Below are 19,722 nucleotides of genomic sequence, written 5' to 3'. Positions count from 1 at the left end.
GTAATATCTAGGTTTAGAATTGTTATTTTTTAGACTTTTATCAGAAAAGTGAAAAATAGAATGTAAATAAAAAATATAAATCTATAAAAGCTACCAGTACGTAAGTAATAAAGGATCCACCAATCAAAAATGAACGTATACTCTCTACTCGTACTCTTTAATAGAATAGTACCTTTGACACTATGGTATATAGTCATTATTGTATCAGCCACTTTCCACTGCTAAATATAGCCCCATAAGGAGATTATTAATATTAAAAAAGAATTAAAAAATAATTAAAGTTCAGTATTATCATTCAGCCTTTAACTGTCCACCGCTGAACGTAGGTCTCATAAAGAAGGTTTTGCCAGTAGTTGCCATATCCTGATTGCCAATGAAATTTAGATAATCCTTTATAAGCTGCTATCTTGTTAATAATTGTTTACAATTTTATTCTCTATGTTCTCTACCTAAAGATTGTTTGAGAGATTGCTTAGCAATAAGGTAGCCTTTTGTATCATTTCTTATTAAAATTAACTGTATTTACACTATTTTATAAATGGTGCAATAAAGTGTAAATGAATGAATAAATGATAAGTACAAAAAAATTCAATAGATGGCGAACCACTCGCTATAACTGGCTACCCAACTTTACCTGTACACGTAAGCGTTTTTGACTGATGCATTAGCGAGTGTGAAGCGTTGAAAGATATAAGATTACAGTTCTTTTAAAGGTAATGTCTTAAATGACACTCCACTATTTGAAAGTCAGGTATGCGGTCATCTTGGCGTAAATGGAAGTGGCTGACAGTTTTTTGTCGAAATGCTGTAATTTATTGAAGGCAATCAGTTTGTTTGCTTCTATTTGTGTCGTCGTTCGGGTTCTGTACATTTTTTGCTTACAGGTATATCTGGAATATATGTTATATCGTTCAATTTAACAGAACTTAAAAAGGTAATCAAGTTTTATTGAAATGGTCACAGAAATACTACAAAATTTAGAGTTTAAATGAAAGTAGTGAATTTTTAGTGAAAATTGAAACATTCAATTAATCTGCGTATTTTACCGCAACAACGGATTGTTCTCACAGGAATTATTCAATATGATGCCCACGGTCACTTTCTACCATCTCACAGCTCGGCATCAACAGAGAGCTTACCCCCATATTTTATAGACTGGATGATCGCGTACAGAGCAGTTTCAGAGATGTTTACTTGCTCGAGCGTTCAGGTGTGTCCTTCAAAAAAACCTCGACAATTTTTTTTTATACTACTTAGAATGGCAAACAAGCTGACGGCCCAACTGGTGGAAAATGGTAACCGTCGCCTATAAACATAACTCCAACAAGGAGCTTCCTATCGAAGTTTTTTTAAGAGACTACAGCATGGGGTCGTTAATTATTTATTATTATTGTTAAACCTTTTTAATATTCTAATATTCACACTTAGCTGTCTATATGTCGCTTTTAGAAAGTCTGATTTCTGTAGCATATTAATGTAGTCATTTTTCGATGTTCCTCGTTTCCAGCATAGAAAACAATTGTCAAACTTTTTCTCTTAAAAATTTGGAATTAACACAATAATTTGTTACCTTAAAAGTTGCATATGGACAAAAAGTAATACAATTTTCATGTCACGAACAGTTTTTAAGGCATCTGCTAAACACCATGCAGTTTATCATCAATCTATATCAACGAGGGGTGGACATTGCCCTGCTAATGTGCGATATGATCGCACTATCCACCATTGGGATCTGATATTCACAATGGGGTTACAAACGTTTTATTGAAACTATTTTGTACACCCATTATTATAAAAATTGTCCGTTTGTGCACGTCGTACGCTGTAATAATAGGCACGTGTGATGCATATGTGATTTGGAATTTAAGTGTTAGGTAAGTGTTACGTATGTGCAAATGTTAATTCATACATACATACATATCTACCACGCCCGTCTCCTATTAGGGTAGGCAGAAAGAAATGTTAAACCCTATCACACTAATGTTATCATCATCATATCAGCCCTTAACCGTCCACTGTTGAACATAAGCCTCCCCCGTGGGGGGTTTTTTAGTAGTTGCCATGCTTAACAGTTAGCAACCGCAACCGCAGTTAGGCTTTGTAGATGTTTTAAAAAGAGACGCTGTTGCCCATCCCTCGCCATCTCTTAGTTGGCTCTTAAGGCAGCCACGGGAAAGAAAAGGGTGGCGTAGTATATGCCGGGACCACACGGCCACTAATATTATTAACTAACTTTTAGCCCGTTACTTCGTATACGTAATTTTCAGAAGTGGAAAAATCAATAAAGTGGATTACTTCTAGATAACATATCCAAGTTAAACCTATATCAATTTTTAAATGAGACCCTCAGAAACATAATTGTACAAATTGTATTATTATTGGTGTAGTGTTTTTTGTGTGATGCAGGAACAAACAAAATTTCTTAAAAATATATTGTACAAGCTTCTATTGCTCTTATAACCTTCAATACATTTTTCCTAAATATTTCCCCCATGTATAAAATTGTAAATATGTTAATATGCCAAGTCTGAAAGGATATCGATTTATTCTTTTATATTTATTATATATTTTTATTTTTAGATTACCAAAGGCTGCCTGAAAGAGACCGCTCTTAGCGATGAGGCCAGCTGTTGTTTTCTCAGTGTAATATTTTCTTGTTATTGTTTATATTTATAATAAATTTACCATTGTAATCTTATGGAGGAAACAATAAAGAATATCTATCTATATCACATATAAGTTATGATAGAAGTTGTGTACTCAGTAGTGCAAAAAATTAAAAAACAAATAAAAATTAAAAAAAAATATAAAAGACTAAAACACGTCATCTGAGTAGCATTACAATTAAACATAAATAATAATAAATAAATAGATAAATTCTTCAAAAAGGCAACCAGGGCCCACAAAAGTTTAACAATATCAATAAAAGTTTGCGGATATTACAATAAACATACATGATGATGTCAAAATTAATATCTAATCAGTCAGATAACGGAAATAGGGAACAAGTCACTCATACATGACTAATACAATACATACATTTTACAATAATAAAAAAAAATTAACTAAACCTTGTCTATACATGAAGATATTTAAGGAAAATTAATATCTAAGTTCTAGTCTCAATAAGGTAAATGGAATCCTAAATTATCTTTTTTTAGAAAATCTGTCTGTCCGTATGTTTGTTCCAGCTTCACGCAAAAACTACTGGCCATACAGGTGTGCCGTCAGCTTGTTTGCCATTCTAAGTTGCGTAAAAAAAAAAATTACATTAAAACCTAGTAAGCAGTACTGATGTATAACTCACCTCGCATACCGTGCATGGTGGGAGTCGAGGTCGGCTTTCGAGGAGGGCGGCGGCACCAACGCTGGGCCCAGGCCTAGACCTAGACCACCGCCTAGGGTTGGCGAGAACCGATATAATTCACTGCAATAAAAAAATAAATTATTAATGTATTTTTTTTTTTTATTTTTCCAGCTTTACATTAATAACTTACGAGTTTGTCCGCTTGAAAAAGGTTAAAAATTGAAAATAGAAGTTATTTTTGAGGAAAAGTAGTTTTTTTATGGATGATAATGGAATGGTAGCCCCGCTTGCGCTAACGATATACGGTAGCGGTGCACCAATGAGGGATGACAGGTGACAAAAGGCAGGTCAGTTAGCCCACCGTGATGGATACGACAATTGGTATAGTAACTGTAATAAAAATATGTTAAATAAAGTTCTAACATAGCTACTATTATAATGTCTTCTTCTTTTCATTTAAGAATTTCCTCTTGTCGGTGCAACTAATTCATGCATCTTCCTCCAGCCAGCTCTATCCCAGGCCATATCCTTTCTCTCCCTATACGACATGACACTAAGTGTTTCCTTTATCTGTCCCATGTAGTTAATTCTCGGTCTTCCTCTTCCTCTTTTGCCCACTATCTTTCCTTCTAATAATATATTAATATTATTCTAATAATTATAATGTCTACATAAATAAATACCGACATACTAATGATGACAAATGTTTGTATTGTACAGGATTCGCATCCACACCTAACTGACGGTAAGACAGTAAGACAGTAAGGATCCATTCTGAGACGCAATTTCTCTAAACCGATTTCAAAATTAAAATTTCAATTTGATATCAAAGCAACACCTTTATTGTATTTTATACCAATATAAACTATTTTTTCAATAGATTTACGTTTAAATTATTATAATATTAATTTATGATTATCTATAAAACCGTAATTATGCGAAATTATCGATATAAAATATTGATTTTTTTTTTATTATAACACAGTGGGGAACCGAGCATGCGGCTCACCTGATGGTAAGCGACTACCGCCGCCCATGATCATCCGCAATACCAGAGACATTGCAGGTGTGCTGCTGGCCTTTTAAAAAGGAATATGCTCTTTTCTTGAAGGTTATAAAGATTAAAAGAAATTGCGCATCAGGATCGACCCCAGTATGTCATCGCTACATCATTGGTCTCTCGTAACAGGTACGTAAGGGTATTCTAGTTTGAGGACCAAACGATTGGTATGATTATTATTATCATCAATTTATTCATCATCATCATATCAGGCGTTAACTATCCACTGTTGAACATAGACCGCCCCCATAATGGGGCATTTACCATTAGTTACCACGCTTGGTACACGCAGTTAAGCTTTGGTGACATTTTAAAAGAGACGCTACTGCCCATCCCACCACCATAAAGATTCCTTATTCGCCTTTTAAGAGAACCACAGGAAAGGAAGAGGTGGCCTTTTCCATGCTGGGACCACACGGCAATTATCAATTTATTACTTATATGATATTACCTGGATAGACTAGAACTTGGTATCGGCAGCGAGGTGGGGTACGGACTTCGGAAACCGCTCGCCGCCGATGATATGGGGTACATGCTCGGGGTATGCCTGCAAAACGAATACTGAATTAAGCAACATGTCAAACGATTATAATAGAGAAGTCGAATTTTCTATAGTTTCCTTTAAGAAAATTTTTCAAAAGTATGTAGAAATCTAATTCCGTTTTCGAGAAATAAATATATTTTGCTCGGATATTATGAGAGTATTAATATAGCTATTCAGCTAAGGACCGTATTTTCTAAACAATTCTGCACAAACTTCAGTTTTTCGCTTTAAAAAAACTTCAGATTTTTCCCCCTCTATCAATCGGACCAAATCAAAATTTTTAATTTAGTATCCAATTATCAAAGTTCTATTACAGTAACTCGACCATATGGTCATATATGTATCTGTTGTTGTAACATAGTGTGCAAATGAGCATTTGGTTCACCCAATACTAAGTGATTACTGCCGTCCATAGGCACACGCAATTTCAGAGAAATAGCAACACACGTGCCAGCCTTCAAATGTGTTATAGCCTGATGGTGATGTTTATTTACTTATTTATTTATTTTTTGGAAAACGTACAGCTGAATTACAGTCAATACATAATCAAATTTATATCTATGTTAAGCCATGAATCGTTTTCACATTTGCGTAATGACACAATTGATCGGTTTTTACATATGCAAAATATATACATACATACATATACACACATATACATATACATATACACGCATATATACACACATCTATAATAATTAAAAAGTTAGTGTTGATCTTATTATTGCATTAATTAAGTCTCCTATAGAGTTTACTGTGGGCCTTTTTATTTTGTTTTCCAATAGATAATGGATAGAATGGTTCACGTAGGTGAACATAGTTTACTGTTTGATAATTATTTATTGCCTCTAGGTATTAATATTGGATAGTCCGAGAAGAAAGTTAATTCGTCTCCGCAGGTTATTAGGTGGATAATATTTATTCGGGAAATTTTATAAAATAAAACAACGTATTAATCCTGTTCCTTCCTTACGGAGCCATATTTAATAATACTTTTTTACTGAAGTTTTATAGTTTTTTTTTTTTTACAATTACAATATAAAGGAATAAAATCTGTTTCAGATCTAAACAAATATGACGAAGAGAAATAAAACACACCTAGATCGGATCACTTCTATTTGTAGACAAAAACGGTACCAGCCAAATATAATTATTATAAAAATCTAGGTGTTCCCATATACATGACACACAGCACATAGTGTAAGTATAGGTAGCTTCACTAACGGTCCACAATGGGGGGAAAGGGATTGTTAGTAATGGAGACTGAGAATCCCATTGGTAGCAATATACCCAACCAGGTCGACCTCCACGCGGTTCTCTCTGGAAACTATCATGGTTAATTCCTGATGAATTCATCATGATGAGCTAACTGGCCTGTTTTCATTCTCATCTATCACCCTTTACTGGTGCTCCGCCAGCGTATCCCGTTAGCGCAGGCGGGGTTACCATACCATATTCACCCAAAAAAAGTCTACAATGGGCACCAGTGAGAGATGGCTTTCTTTTTTTTTTCATTTCAAGATAGGGTTGTGCTTGATCGTACCTCACTTTGGTGGTAATTGATGATAAAGTCTATGATGGAGCGCGATTACTCAGAACACACTAGTTTACTTGAAGAGTTCCAGTTACTATTTTTAATCATAAATGAGGATGAAAGTAGATCAGTCAGCTCGTCGTGATTAATTCTCCAGAAATTAACTATGATGATTTCCAGGGAGGACCGCATGGAGGTCGACCTGATGGGATATATTGTTAGCAATGAGGTAGTCACTCTCCATTACTAACAATTTCCACTCGCCCCTCTACAGAAGGTGTCATAGACAAATACTTACCACGAAGCTGCTACTTGTGACATCTCAGGACTGAGCATGGGGTAAGGGTACGTGCCCCCAGGAAAAGGGTACATGGGGGTCCGCGCCAACCCTGCTGCTGAAACAACACATTTTTTCTTTAGCATATTATACATAATAACCACAGGATTATACCAGAGGGAGACTTCGCTCGTAAGTTGTCTGCTTGGGTATCTATGGGATATATATGGGATAAACCCACTCGAGTTTCTGCCATGAAGCCACTACGCTTGTATGGTAGTGTTTCGGTTTGAAGGGTGGGATATGGCAGTGAAGTTAATGGATACGGTGTCATTACATCATGGTCCTTAGGAACACACATGACCGGTACCATGGACTTGATAGTATTCTGTAATGTCTACTGTGTTGTTCATGTTTATAGGCGACGGTGACCGTCCACCAGCTTATTTACCATTCTAAATAGCACAGAAAAAATAAATATAAGATACATATTGACGATTAACCACCACTTAACTGACAATCATAAAATAGAAATTTCTAACTTTCAGATCACCTAATTCAGAATTAAATATATAGACTCTTTATTGTTACCTCCAAAAGATTACAATAGTAAACTTATTATAAATATATCATTTTTGTGTTTCCTGTAAAATTTTGGCTGTGTTAGAAACAGAAAAAAACAAACAAAATACAGAAGATACAGTAGCATTCAAATTTTGAATTACAAATTTATAAATTGTTACTTTTTAATTTTTCAATATTTTATTTCATTCTTTCTTTTTTTCTTTTCAAACTTGTTTTTATATTTTTTTTAAATAAGTTCAGTTAACAGCCGATAACTGAACCATTGGCCTTCTGACTTACCTAACTTGGAGTCGAGTTGGTAAGGCGGGGGGATGCCCATGTGGGCTGGCGGTGGCTGTCCCAGATCACCACCAGGACAAAATAGTGATAGACCGCCTCCTGTTGGCAAGCCCATCTTGCTGGTCTGCAACAAAAAAAATATGGATTAGTAAAAGAAACTTTGATGGTAGCAGAATTATATATTTTTTTTTTAATACAACTTAGAATGGCAAACAAGCTGACGGCCCACCTGATGGAAAGTGGTAACCGTCGCTTATAGACATGAGCAGTACCATGGACATAACTGAGTATACTGTTTCGCCCATGATACCCCCATGCGTTACCATTCCTGAGGACTCAGGTGTTATTCCTCTTTACCCAGTAAATTCACGCCATATCCCACCCTTCAAACCGAAACACAGCCATGCAAACACAACTGCTTTACGGTTGAAACACGAATGGGATAGAGGTGCCCAAGCAATCGAATTTGTACAAAGTCTCCCTTAATTGCTTAGAGCTCACTTTATAGATATAGTGATCTTTATAATACATACAATGATAGTAGACTATTAATATATTAACTCTAATTAGTTTTAATTCATTACAACTTAATCTACATTTATACCAATACAATTAAGCGGAAAATTTTGTTCGTTTGCACACGTTAATCTCTGAAACTATCAAATAGAATTTGAAAAATTATTTTTGAATTTGATAATTCTTTTCTTGAAGGATATTAAAAATCACGATACAACCGCGGGCGAAGCCGAAGCATACAGTTACCTGTAATTATTTTATACAATAAATAGCTTTTATCTACGTCTGACTAAAAGCACATAATTTTCTATCAATTATAATAAAAAATGTTAATAAGAAATTTAATAATACGTCTTAATTAACCTCGAATAAAAATATAGTAACTACTATAAGAAATCATACTTAAAAAATTATAAATTTTGGACAGAGAGTGGCAAAAGAGACTGTGAGAAATGTAGTCTAATATATCCATTGCTAGTAATGTATCTAATTGGTTGACTTTCACGTGGTTCCCTCTGGAAACCATCATGGATAATTCTCGTGGAATTCACTATGGGCTAACGGACTTAACTTCATTTTCATCTATCATCTCTCAATGGTCCTTCGCCAGCGTATACCAATACGCAGGCGGGGTTACTATTCCATTTTAATCCCATTAAAAAAAAAAAAAACAAAGAAAACAAGCTATATATCAGGTGGGATAACAAAGAAGTCTACAAAAACAAACTCGACACCCAAATCGAAATAAAGGCAGAGACAAAAACCAACTAGTCTATGGAAGCGTCATTAGCAAGTAAATTGGCGGGCCCGTATAAATTTCGTCCTACCCTCGACTCGCAATTATGCAAAATGGCGCCACCGAGGGCCATTCAGAACGCGTACTTCCGAGCAGAGAGTTTCACCTCTAATTAACTGAGAATTCTTTTTAACACTATTATCCGAAAGCTACACATTGGTGTAAACTGTTAATATTTAAAAAAAAGACTGTTTCACTATTACAGTTATTCCATGAATATACCACGTATCATGTGACATGCAAATATATATAAACATATATATAACACCGGATGATTTTCATAAAAATAGACAGTCACAAATATTAAAAACTATTTCTCGCTTCTATTGTTTTTATTAAGTACTGACTTTTATTCGCGACTTCGTTCACGCGAGGATTTTCAGTGATCGGGATAAAAAGAAGCCTATGTCCTTCTCCGTCCCATATAGTACGTGCATACTAAATTTCATAGTGATTGGTTCAGCCATTAAGAGGATAAAGAAACAAACAAACTCACATTTATAATATTAGTAAGGCTATAAGTACATAGTGCTTTGCAAATAACAACGACTTAAATAGAGACAATTAACTTCGATGGACGACTAGATGTTTTATAGATACATTAGATTGAAATATTAGGATTTAAAATGCCGTATAATGTTTGATGTACACAAATTGTGCTTGGCTAATACATAATTAATAATTAAGCAAAGTAAGATATCAACTTTTCAATCTGAACAAAATTAATATAGGATCAATAAGGCCAAAAATCTTTGTGTCCGTTGCAAAAAACGATTTCACCACAATAAACACATACGAATAGAGATGCGGCTTCCTTTAAAGTTCTTTTAAAGAGAGCATTTTTGAGGCGATAAGGACTTTAAAAAAAATCAGTTAAAAAAAAATTGGAAATTATTTATTTGATCAGCTGAGTAGAGCTTTCAGTCTCCCAATACGCTCACCCAAGAAAGCATCAGTACAATATCAAATACTGTATAACTATAAATAACAATAAAAATAAATACTAAATAACAATATTAGAAATAATATTTTATATTTTAATTATGTGATCACAAACATTCAAAGGCCTTCTGATGAAACCCCAACAAGTTGTAGACAAATATATCTAATATTACAAAGTACCTTGTAATCTATTAATAAAATAATATACATTTTATTAATATGATAAAAAGACACAAATATGAAATGAACAAGGGAAGACATTACAATGGTGGTAAGTACAACGTTGTGATAATACGTGGTACTACCACGCTGGTCAAAGATAACATTATGTATGCAAGTGAACGCTCTAACTAAAACGTGTTTCGAAATCCCGCATCATTTCGAACAATTAAAAAAGTAAAAGGGCTGACAATCCCTTCATCAGTCGTCCATATTTCGAGCAGGAACCACTTATTAAGACAATAATTACCACGGACAAAGAAGCCTCACTAATTAATAATAAAACACGCACAAACAAAGCACTCCATTCACGCTTGGGACAGCTTAAAAAAAAATACAAAAAGAGAATAACCGAAACGGTGGTCGAAAAATCTCGACATGCGAGGAGGAACAAAAAGAATCCATAGACAATGATGGCAGTCGAGACGCATAATGCGGGAGCAGCGCGTTCTTAATTTGAAAATATTTCCATAATAAGATTTGTCTATGGCGCGACCGGCTAAAACAAAAGAGGCAGCAGTGCTCTTTGTTCAATTGACTGAGCGTAATAATTCAAAAAACTAAAACAAGCAATTAGATAGCGTTATTAAAAGTTGCATTAAGGGGCGACGCTTATTATTAGCTAAATAAGTTTTCTCGTTGAAACTTGCAATTTTTCGCTCGCCTTTTCAGTTTTGCGTGTACATTGAGATGGTTCCTAATGAAGGTGGGCCTTCAGTGGAGTGGTCGCTATTGAAGGAATCACTCGAGAGGGTAGTTATTGAAACCGCATGAAAGCGGCGAGTGACGTCACCGGCACTCGAGCGACAAGCCCCAGTCGCTAATTGGAACTCGCGACGATAGGACGCGAGAAACGTTGCCTCAATCGACTAATACTTCAAAATTGAATGGGTTTGTTAACGAGCCGTTCGGCTGAATGTTGCGAATGAAGTTGAGTACTGCGCATTCGCTAACCGATCGTGTATTTCGTTTCGTTAATGTAAACTATACAGTACGAATAATATCGACACTGCGGAATTTGTGTAGAAAATGAAATTGGCGGATTCCTTGAGGGCGCAGCGTAAATGCACGCACACCGCCGCCCCTACACCCCTTTAGTGCACCAATGCGGACGAAGTAGGGCGTAATATCTTGAGAGTTCGCCCCCGGGTAGTGGGCGTGGAAGTAGGATGCTGCGTTGCTATAGCAACCGTGTGTAGGGGCTCGTACATGTGTAGTCGGTGTGGGTGCAAGGGTGGTGTTGCCGTCGTGTGAGTAAACTGCGTTTTCCGACCTTGGAAGTTTTGGTCTAGTTTTAGATGTGTTCATTTTTAAAGTGGAACACTGCATCGCATCGGGACCCTTTGAACTTTACTCTCAAACGGCTATTGTTTCATGTTTTCAACTCCCTTGCTTTTCTTGAAGTTTTCCAAAGTTTAAGACAATTTAATTCAGAAATTTATAATGTAGACTTGAAGTCAACGTATCTAGTTGTATGTTTAATTGTAACATCTCTGCGACGAAATTTTACTCAAATACGAAATATAAAATACAAGCTCCTTTAACTATAAAATACATAGAGTATTATATCTCAAAATGATACTGACAAAAATATTTCTAATCACTGGCATTCTTTTAAGTGAATGTTCAACCGGTGAAATTTAACATTTTTCCTAAATTGGTGACAAATGATAAATGAGGATGAAAGCAAGTAAGTTAGCTTGTCGTGACGAATTCTGCAAGAATTAACCACTTTGATTACTTAGGGGAACTACATAGAGGTCGACCTGATACGGTATAGGGCAAGCAATGAGGCTGTAAAATCCTATTACTTATAATTTTTACTCCCGAAGGATAAGCATATGCTCTATGCTGATATTTAAAAGGGGCTCAATATTTTTTGTCGATTTCCACCATTGTTTTTTTTTTATAAAATTGTCAGGTTCACTAGCTGATTTCTTTAAAGTGATACTGATAATATCGACTGCACACTAGGCATGGGTAAAATCGATACCACGATAACGAACATAGGTTCCTCTGGATATTGGTGATGAAGAAAAGTTCATCACCCCATTTCGATATCGCCTATACCGGGTAGGATATATTCTCTAGGTAGGTACTCGCAATATTCATTTCGATCGAATTCTTCATTTCTATATTATATTGGATAATTCATTTTTAACATATCTAAACATTGGGCTAATATACAAGGGATATAGTAACATATATAAAATATATAGATATTACAGTGTATTGGCCCATCCCTACTGCCACACTAAATACGAAAAAAAAAATATCGATAAACCATTATACTTCAAATTAGAAAACGCGAATAAAATTCTAATGGGACTACGCTCGCTCCGTTGATTTGACGTCATTTCTTATCCATTTCCGGGGTCCTTCCTTCCAGCCGGAAGCGAGTGCCGGAAACTTATAACGAGGGAAAGCGCTTCCTAGCTACAAATATATAAATACACTGGCTTCTACATAGCATTTTTTTTTTTCTTTTACTATACACCTTTCATTCATTATAGTGTGAATTGATTGTCTATTTAAAAGCAGTCTATATAGCAGTATATAGCAGTTAAGGGACCGCCTGAAAATCAGCGCTATATAGGTACATCTCGCTGGAGCTGTACATATATAGCAACAGCTGAGGCGGCTCCTATTACCAGCAACATTAATTGTTCTTTTTTTCTTTTTGTTGTTTTAATTTTTTATTTTCTTAATACTGGTAATAAAGGTCATCTATCTATCTATCTATCTATATTCAGTTGTGGATATTTAACAGCTGATTTGATGATATGACAATGTTTATTCTAAACATTTTTTCAGTCGATGCAATTGGTAAAGGAATTTTGTAAAATCGATACAGTAATTCTGTGTCGATATGTTATCATAAACTAGTGAAAAGAAAGTAAATTGTTTCATTTAATATGAGACATATTCTAGCTCATTTTCACATAAATACTCTTTATTGTTCCCATCAAATAATAGATACAAATTATAAAGATTAATTAATTAATTCCAAAAAAAAAAAAATCATAAAAGCTGACTGGTAGAGAACACCGTCCGGTATTAAGTCCGCCAAATGTACATAGAATTTTACTGTGAATTAAAGTTTAAATAAATAAATGAAATAAAGAGGAAAATGGTAAAAAAATAAATAATCATTGTTTTATTATTCGAAAAAAAAAATAATACACTCAAGTATACAGTATGCGAAAGATATGGGAAACTAGCGATCCGCCCCGGTTTTGACGGGTAGACATATAGAAAGATAAATTAAGTATTTTATATTACCAAGACAAATATTTGATATTTTGGATTGCATTATTGTAAATTTAGTAGGATCTCAATTTTTTTTTTTTAAATAATATATAGCTTATTTTACAAACTCTTAATATAGCTTATTATAGGCAAATAAAATTAGTTCATTAGTTTCTGAGTTTATCTATAACAAACAAACAATCAAATCTTTTCTCTTTATAATATTGACATGGATTATTACATATAAATATAATATATAAATATAATATATAAATAAACTCATTAATTACTATGAAATCTATGAACTGAAATGTTGGGTTCAAGAGCATCTAATCTACAATTTTGGGGTCGTATATTCAAATCTGCGAATATCGGGGAGCCTCCCCCGGGAGGCTGGGGCCGGGGGTTGTTGACCTTTTTCCAGAGGCTGCCATGCAGATCTATGTATACGTGTAGCTACGTCTAAGATAAACAACAAATGGAAGAGACATTAAAATCATAGACAAATTAATATTAAAATAAATTATACATTAACTTGATATTATATATGATTGTTTTACCAAATTAATTATATCCATAAAAATAACATTTTAATTACTAATTTACTGGCATTATCATATTAATTATTCTTATTGTAAATGTAAATTTAATCACATAAGTAGCGTATTGACGTAATTTGTACTCATGATGTATTCCAGTAATTTGAAGCTAGTCATGCTGACTATAAGGTCCTGACTGGTAACAGTGCGATGAGCTGGATCGTTGAATTCCCTAAATTTTTTTTTCTTTTTTTTTTATACAACTTAGAATGGCAAACAAGCTGACGGCCCACCTGATGGAAAGTGGTAACCGTCGCCTATAGACATGAGCAGTACCATGGACATAACAGAGTATACTGTTTCGCCCATGATACCCCCCATGCGTTGCCATTCTTGAGGACTCAGGTGTTATTCCTCTGTACCCAGTAAATTCACGCCATATCCCACCCTTCAAACCGAAACACAGCCATGCAAACACAACTGCTTCACGGTTGAAATACGAATGGGACAGAGGTACCCACGCAATCGACTTTAGTACAAAGCCAGCATGTAGGGACTGGTCTAGTCATGTTTGAATGAATAGAACTTAATACTAATTATAATTATAGTACCCATACAAATGTAAAATTATGTTGTATATGGTAATTTAAAAAGAGCAACCGTTAAGTTTCTTGTGGGTACTTCTAAACAGATAACAACATCCAGAATCCAGAAGTAGATTCATAAAAAATTCACGATTTAAAAGAGCTTTTAAGTCTATTTCAATAAAGATTATTTGCATTCTATTCTATTCACCCGCTAATATTTGCACTCTAAAAATATTCTATAGGATTTTTATTACAAAAAGTTGTATTATTTTTCTCTTAAAAATTATGGAAATTTTAAATAGCTGGTATTATTTTTATGTTATACGGTATTGTCATCGATTGTATAGCGACTACTTGACTATAGCCAAGCAAAAGAAAGGTTATTTCAATAGTGATTTTTACTATCCATTAAAATTACAACTAATACCACAAATAATATCCATTTTATCCCAATTAAAATTCTGTGGAACAAATTTTAAATATTAGTTACCCACTATATATTGTATGTTTAATTAATTCTAAAGATATAATGTATTCTTGTTTTCCAATTTATAATTTGTTTTTAATTATAATAATAAACCATAATGGTAAAGCCCCTATCGGATTAACATAATTACCGTAATCAGCCACCTTGTATTGCCAAATAAGTAAAAATTAAATCAACATTAATCAATCAATGTTAACATTCATCTTGTTTTTTAATGAACTCGACTATATTATTATCAGGGAAAAACGACGTGAACAAATTACAAGTACGCTCAACGGTCTCATGACACTTTTAGTAATAATACATCTTTGTTCATAGACTGCGAAGGGCACGCCAATTATGTTTTTGACGTGCTACCAGCGCTAGGCTCGGAAAATTGGAATAGCCCTTTACAAGGGTTTTTTGGCTTATGTACTCTTATTTTATATTTATACATACAGGTACATTTCAGTCGTAATAATTTATATATATTTTTTTTGTGTTCAACCATTACATTCACTTTGTATATTGTATTGTTATTACAGAGCAACAGAGGTAAGTGAAAATAAATAGATTGAGGATATGTATCTTTTATCACAAAAGTAACCGACATGGCCCAAAGGATAAGTAAGCTAAAGTGGCAATGGGCTGGTCACATTGTCGAGCTATAACCTAGAATCGACTACCGATGGAGAAGAAAGGTTGTTAGGGGTAAACAACGCATTGTTGTACGACCCCCCACTAGATGGAGTAACAACCTCAAATTCAATACAAGATCGTTCTTTATGGCAGTCTATGGGGAAGGCCTTTGTTCAGCAATGGACAGATAATGGTTGAGATGATGAAATGCAGATTGGCTATATATTATAAAAAAAAAATTACAAAAGTTACAATAAATAAAAAAAATCACCTATTAAAGTTATTATACAATACTAATTTTCTTTGTATATGTATATATCTACCCATGCGAAACCAGGGTGGAAAGCTAACTAGTTTATAAACAAGAAGAAATCAATAGAAGCACGCAGTGTATTCTGGTGGCGAATAAAAAAACATCGCCAGTAAGTAGGTTATTTGTCCATTCGCACCAGAAATCCGAACCCTTGGAATAAGCATCAATCACAATCTGCTAGCGGGACTCGTTAACAACCGAGCCGGTGTGACTCAGCCGGTACAGTCAGATCGTTAGTTTTTCATTTATATGCTTACAACTATATTACTAAGGAATAGAAGTAATGGGGACGTTACTCCCATTGCTAGCAATACACCTGTCAGGTCCTGGAAACCATCGTAATTAATTATTGTCAAATTTGTGACGATGGACTAACTGATCTGACGTCATTCACACCTATCACCACTCACTGGTGCCCCGCCAGTGTATACCGATAGCGCGGGCGGGTCACCATTTTAGTATCATCTATTAAAATAAACTATATTACTATTCTATTACGCCACCTTATTCATAAAAACTTTAAACTACTCATAAACTTGTGTCCCTTTCTTATGTATAATATTATTGATTTGAAAGAATGTGACAAAACAGTATCAGCCGTTAACTGCCCACGGCAGAACATAGCTTCCACAAGGGATGTTTTGCTAGTAATTTTTTTTTTTTTATACCACTGAGGTGGCAAACAAGCATACGGCCCACACTATGCTGAGACCACACGACATAACTGAGTAACAGTTAAAATAGGTTTGTAGAAGATTTTTATAAATAAGGGGATAATTCTACAACTATTATAAAGGCGAAAGTTTGTAGGGAGAATGTATGGATGGATGATTTTTACTTCTTTACGCAAAAACTAATTTGAAAAAAAAAATAGTTGACGAATAAGTTATATTTATTCTAACTTAATATATGTTTACACTTTATATATTGATTCATGTGGGCAAAGCCGACTCCATTCTACCCAAAATAAAAGACAATTCGCTTATCATAACTGGCACTAAACTACCCTTCTACCTTTTGATTGTTATCCGTTAAATGATAATCACTATTTTAAGTTACTTGAAAAAGTATAAAGTGAGGCAGAATTAAAATTGCTATCACATTTCTTATAATGTTTCTGCTCACCTTACTATTCATTATAACGGCTCTGTTGGCAAAAAGTAATGTCCTTGGGTCACAGTGTCACAGCATCCTTTATCTCTTATTGCAAGCTTTCACCGTGTAAGCACTTCGGCGCATGCGTCAAACATCGTCGCCATATCTCGCGCATCCCAGATTGCAACCATTGCGCGTACCAGAAATATATAAGTTTATAGCAAATGAAATTAAACTTTAACGCTTGTAGATAAAGTTCACAGTGTAAAGTTCAAACGGGATTCCAAAATTAAATACGTCTCCTTGGGTAATCGTAAAAATTCTTTATTGTTATTCCCGTAACGGACGTCTCAATGTATCCTCGTCTGGTATATCTTGATATTTTTAGTTTGTGTTTTATTGGAATCATGTTTTTTTTTCAATGTGTCAGAGAAATCATACTGTCTGGATTTGAAACTAGACAATGTTTAATCTTACTAATGTACTAAAATTGTAACTGGATGATGTCTATACATGGGAAATATTTAAGTAAATCTTATGAATCTTAATAAGAGCAATAGAAGCCAAAACATTATACAAATTTTGTTTGTGTTTTTTTGTATGTTTGTTCCTGTATTACACAAAAACTACTGCACCAAATCGGGTGTGGTTTTCAAAATTGTATTCCTGAAGATCTGACTTTAAACCTGTTTGTATGTTTTATTTTAATACGTTATCTAGAAGTGGTCTATTTTATTAATTTTCCTACTTCTAAAATCCACGCATGTGAAGCAAAAAGCTAGTGTAATGTAGTGTCTAGAAACGTTATCGTTTCCAGTATTCGTATAAGTATGTTAATCTTTAGGTACTCAGCTGCAAATAAACAGATGGATTCACATAGAAAATTCCCATATTATTAACTATTGAACTATTTCTATCGTCATATGTTCAATTTTTAAACGATTCCTATATTTAGAAGAAATTTGCAATTCGCAATATATTTGTATGTTACGCAATATCTCCGATTTTTTTGGAATACATATAAAAACCTTATATGTATTCCAAAAAAATCGGAGAACTACATATAAGGTATTTAAACAAGCAAATCCCTACTAGTCTTGCTATCTATTATTAAAGCTATTCGAATTATTGTTTTTTTTTTATAGAAGTGAAAATTTGTAAAGATGTTTAGATGTTTGTTACTCAATCACGCTTAAACGGTTGAACGGATTTTAATTAAATTCTATCCTATTTATATTATATCCTATCCTATAATTTTACAAATTACATATTGATACAGACGGGAAAAACCGGGGTAAACAACTAGTGTTCCATAATAAAATTTAAGAAATGATTTATTAATAATTATAAGTTGTTCAAAATAGCGATAATAATATAACATTACAAAAAAATCTTAATTTATATCTTTCTAAAATAACTTTTACAGCCTCAAATCCATTACTCAAGTCGAATCCTTCATTTCTTGTGCTAACTTTTTTAATTTCAATAGACCTTTTTTTATTTAAACATGTGATAAAATAAAACTTAATTAAGTTTTTTTTCAGATGGCAGCACCGCCTATACGTTCGGAGTGCGTCAGCGTCGCAAGGCATTTCCGTTATGGGTGTGCAAGCCGCGAATATTGCTAAGTGGCGAATCAGACGTCCTTAACACTTCACACGAGTTATTGTGACTGTACAGCTGATATATGTATGACAGTGTATGGATTGACTTTCTTTCCTGCATTTTTATACGAATTTAATGTTATTGCTTGTGAGATATGTTCGTCTTACAAACGAACATCAAAACGGAGATTTTCAATTCGACTACTTTTCGTTTTTTTTCTTTTTATAATTAATAAATAGTTTATTTACATAAATGTAGGTACGGTTATGAATTAGATTTTGCATTTTATATAGAACGTTATGTTTTGCCATCATTGGGTATACAAATATTAATAAATACTATTAAAATAAAAGTAAAAAAATATTTCGTATGTTACACGGTATCTGAGAATAATCCGAATTGACTTTTTTTTATAACAAATGGGTGGATTGGATCAGCAAGTAAAATTTCTGTCTAATTTCGCAAATTTTTTTTATTGTTTAGAGCCTTCAGAAAAATTTATATTCTCAGGAAGTGTTTTATAAAATTATTCCTTCTAGATATTGGAGAAAACAGCTTATCTGGGATCTCGAATTTGAAAGCACAATTGAAAGGTCCACCAAAGTTGAACATAAATCACAATTGCTGAAAATCACCTAAAAGGCGTTTACCCTTGTTGGTCCCATACTTATGAATAAAATCGTTTCTTGTGCTATAATTTTTTTATTATTATTATTAGGAAAGCAAAACTGGCTGTCCATCTACGTGTACACAATGCATTTTTGACCTTTTAAATGGAATGGTAAATACATTTAATATCCTAAATTATCCATATCTGGCCGTGTGGTCCGGGCATAGAATAGGCCACCCCTTCCTTTCCTGTGGATGTCGTAAGAGGAGACTAATGGAGGGCAAGGGATAGACAGCAGCGTCTCTCTTAAAACATTTCTAGCCAAGCGTGGCAGCTACTGGCAAAACCCACCAAGGGGGAGGCTCATGTTCAGCAGTGAATGGTTAAGGGCTGATATGATGATGATGATGATGATGATGATTTTTACTTTAACCTACTTCTAAAAGGAGTACTCAATTCATGTGTTTATTTCTAGATTTTAGTTTACATCCAATACCGAACCGGCTTTGATAAATCTTTTTACAATTATTAAAGATTAATGGTTTTACATTATTATTTAA

At 34.0% G+C, this 19,722-nt stretch overlaps 1 protein-coding gene across 8 annotated transcripts in view; it reads right to left on the bottom strand.

Moving 5' to 3' along the window:
* LOC113519401 (protein pangolin, isoforms A/H/I/S) overlaps window positions 1-19,722 on the bottom strand; it is a 210,285-nt gene that overhangs the window by 21,038 nt on the left and 169,525 nt on the right. For 7 of the 8 annotated variants that reach the window (XR_008253089.1, XM_052897018.1, XM_052897017.1 and 4 more), the window contains exons 5-8: window positions 7,587-7,710; window positions 6,744-6,840; window positions 4,819-4,914; window positions 3,308-3,427 (exon numbers count right to left, since the gene is read on the bottom strand). Coding sequence is in view for 7 of the 8 variants with exons in the window: in XM_052897018.1 (XP_052752978.1) it covers window positions 3,308-3,427; window positions 4,819-4,914; window positions 6,744-6,840; window positions 7,587-7,710 (437 nt within the window). In the remaining variant the exon portion in view is untranslated. The remainder of the gene's footprint in view (window positions 1-3,307; window positions 3,428-4,818; window positions 4,915-6,743; window positions 6,841-7,586; window positions 7,711-19,722) is intronic. The other variant, XM_052897015.1, reaches the window with a different exon arrangement.

The sequence above is a fragment of the Galleria mellonella genome, unplaced genomic scaffold (genome assembly GCF_026898425.1).
Source record: "Galleria mellonella isolate WM207_F2 unplaced genomic scaffold, CSIRO_AGI_GalMel_v1 utg352, whole genome shotgun sequence".
Lineage (NCBI taxonomy): Eukaryota > Metazoa > Arthropoda > Insecta > Lepidoptera > Pyralidae > Galleria > Galleria mellonella.
The sequence above is the reverse complement of the archived record's forward strand: the minus strand, read 5'-3'. Positions and strand labels throughout refer to the sequence as shown.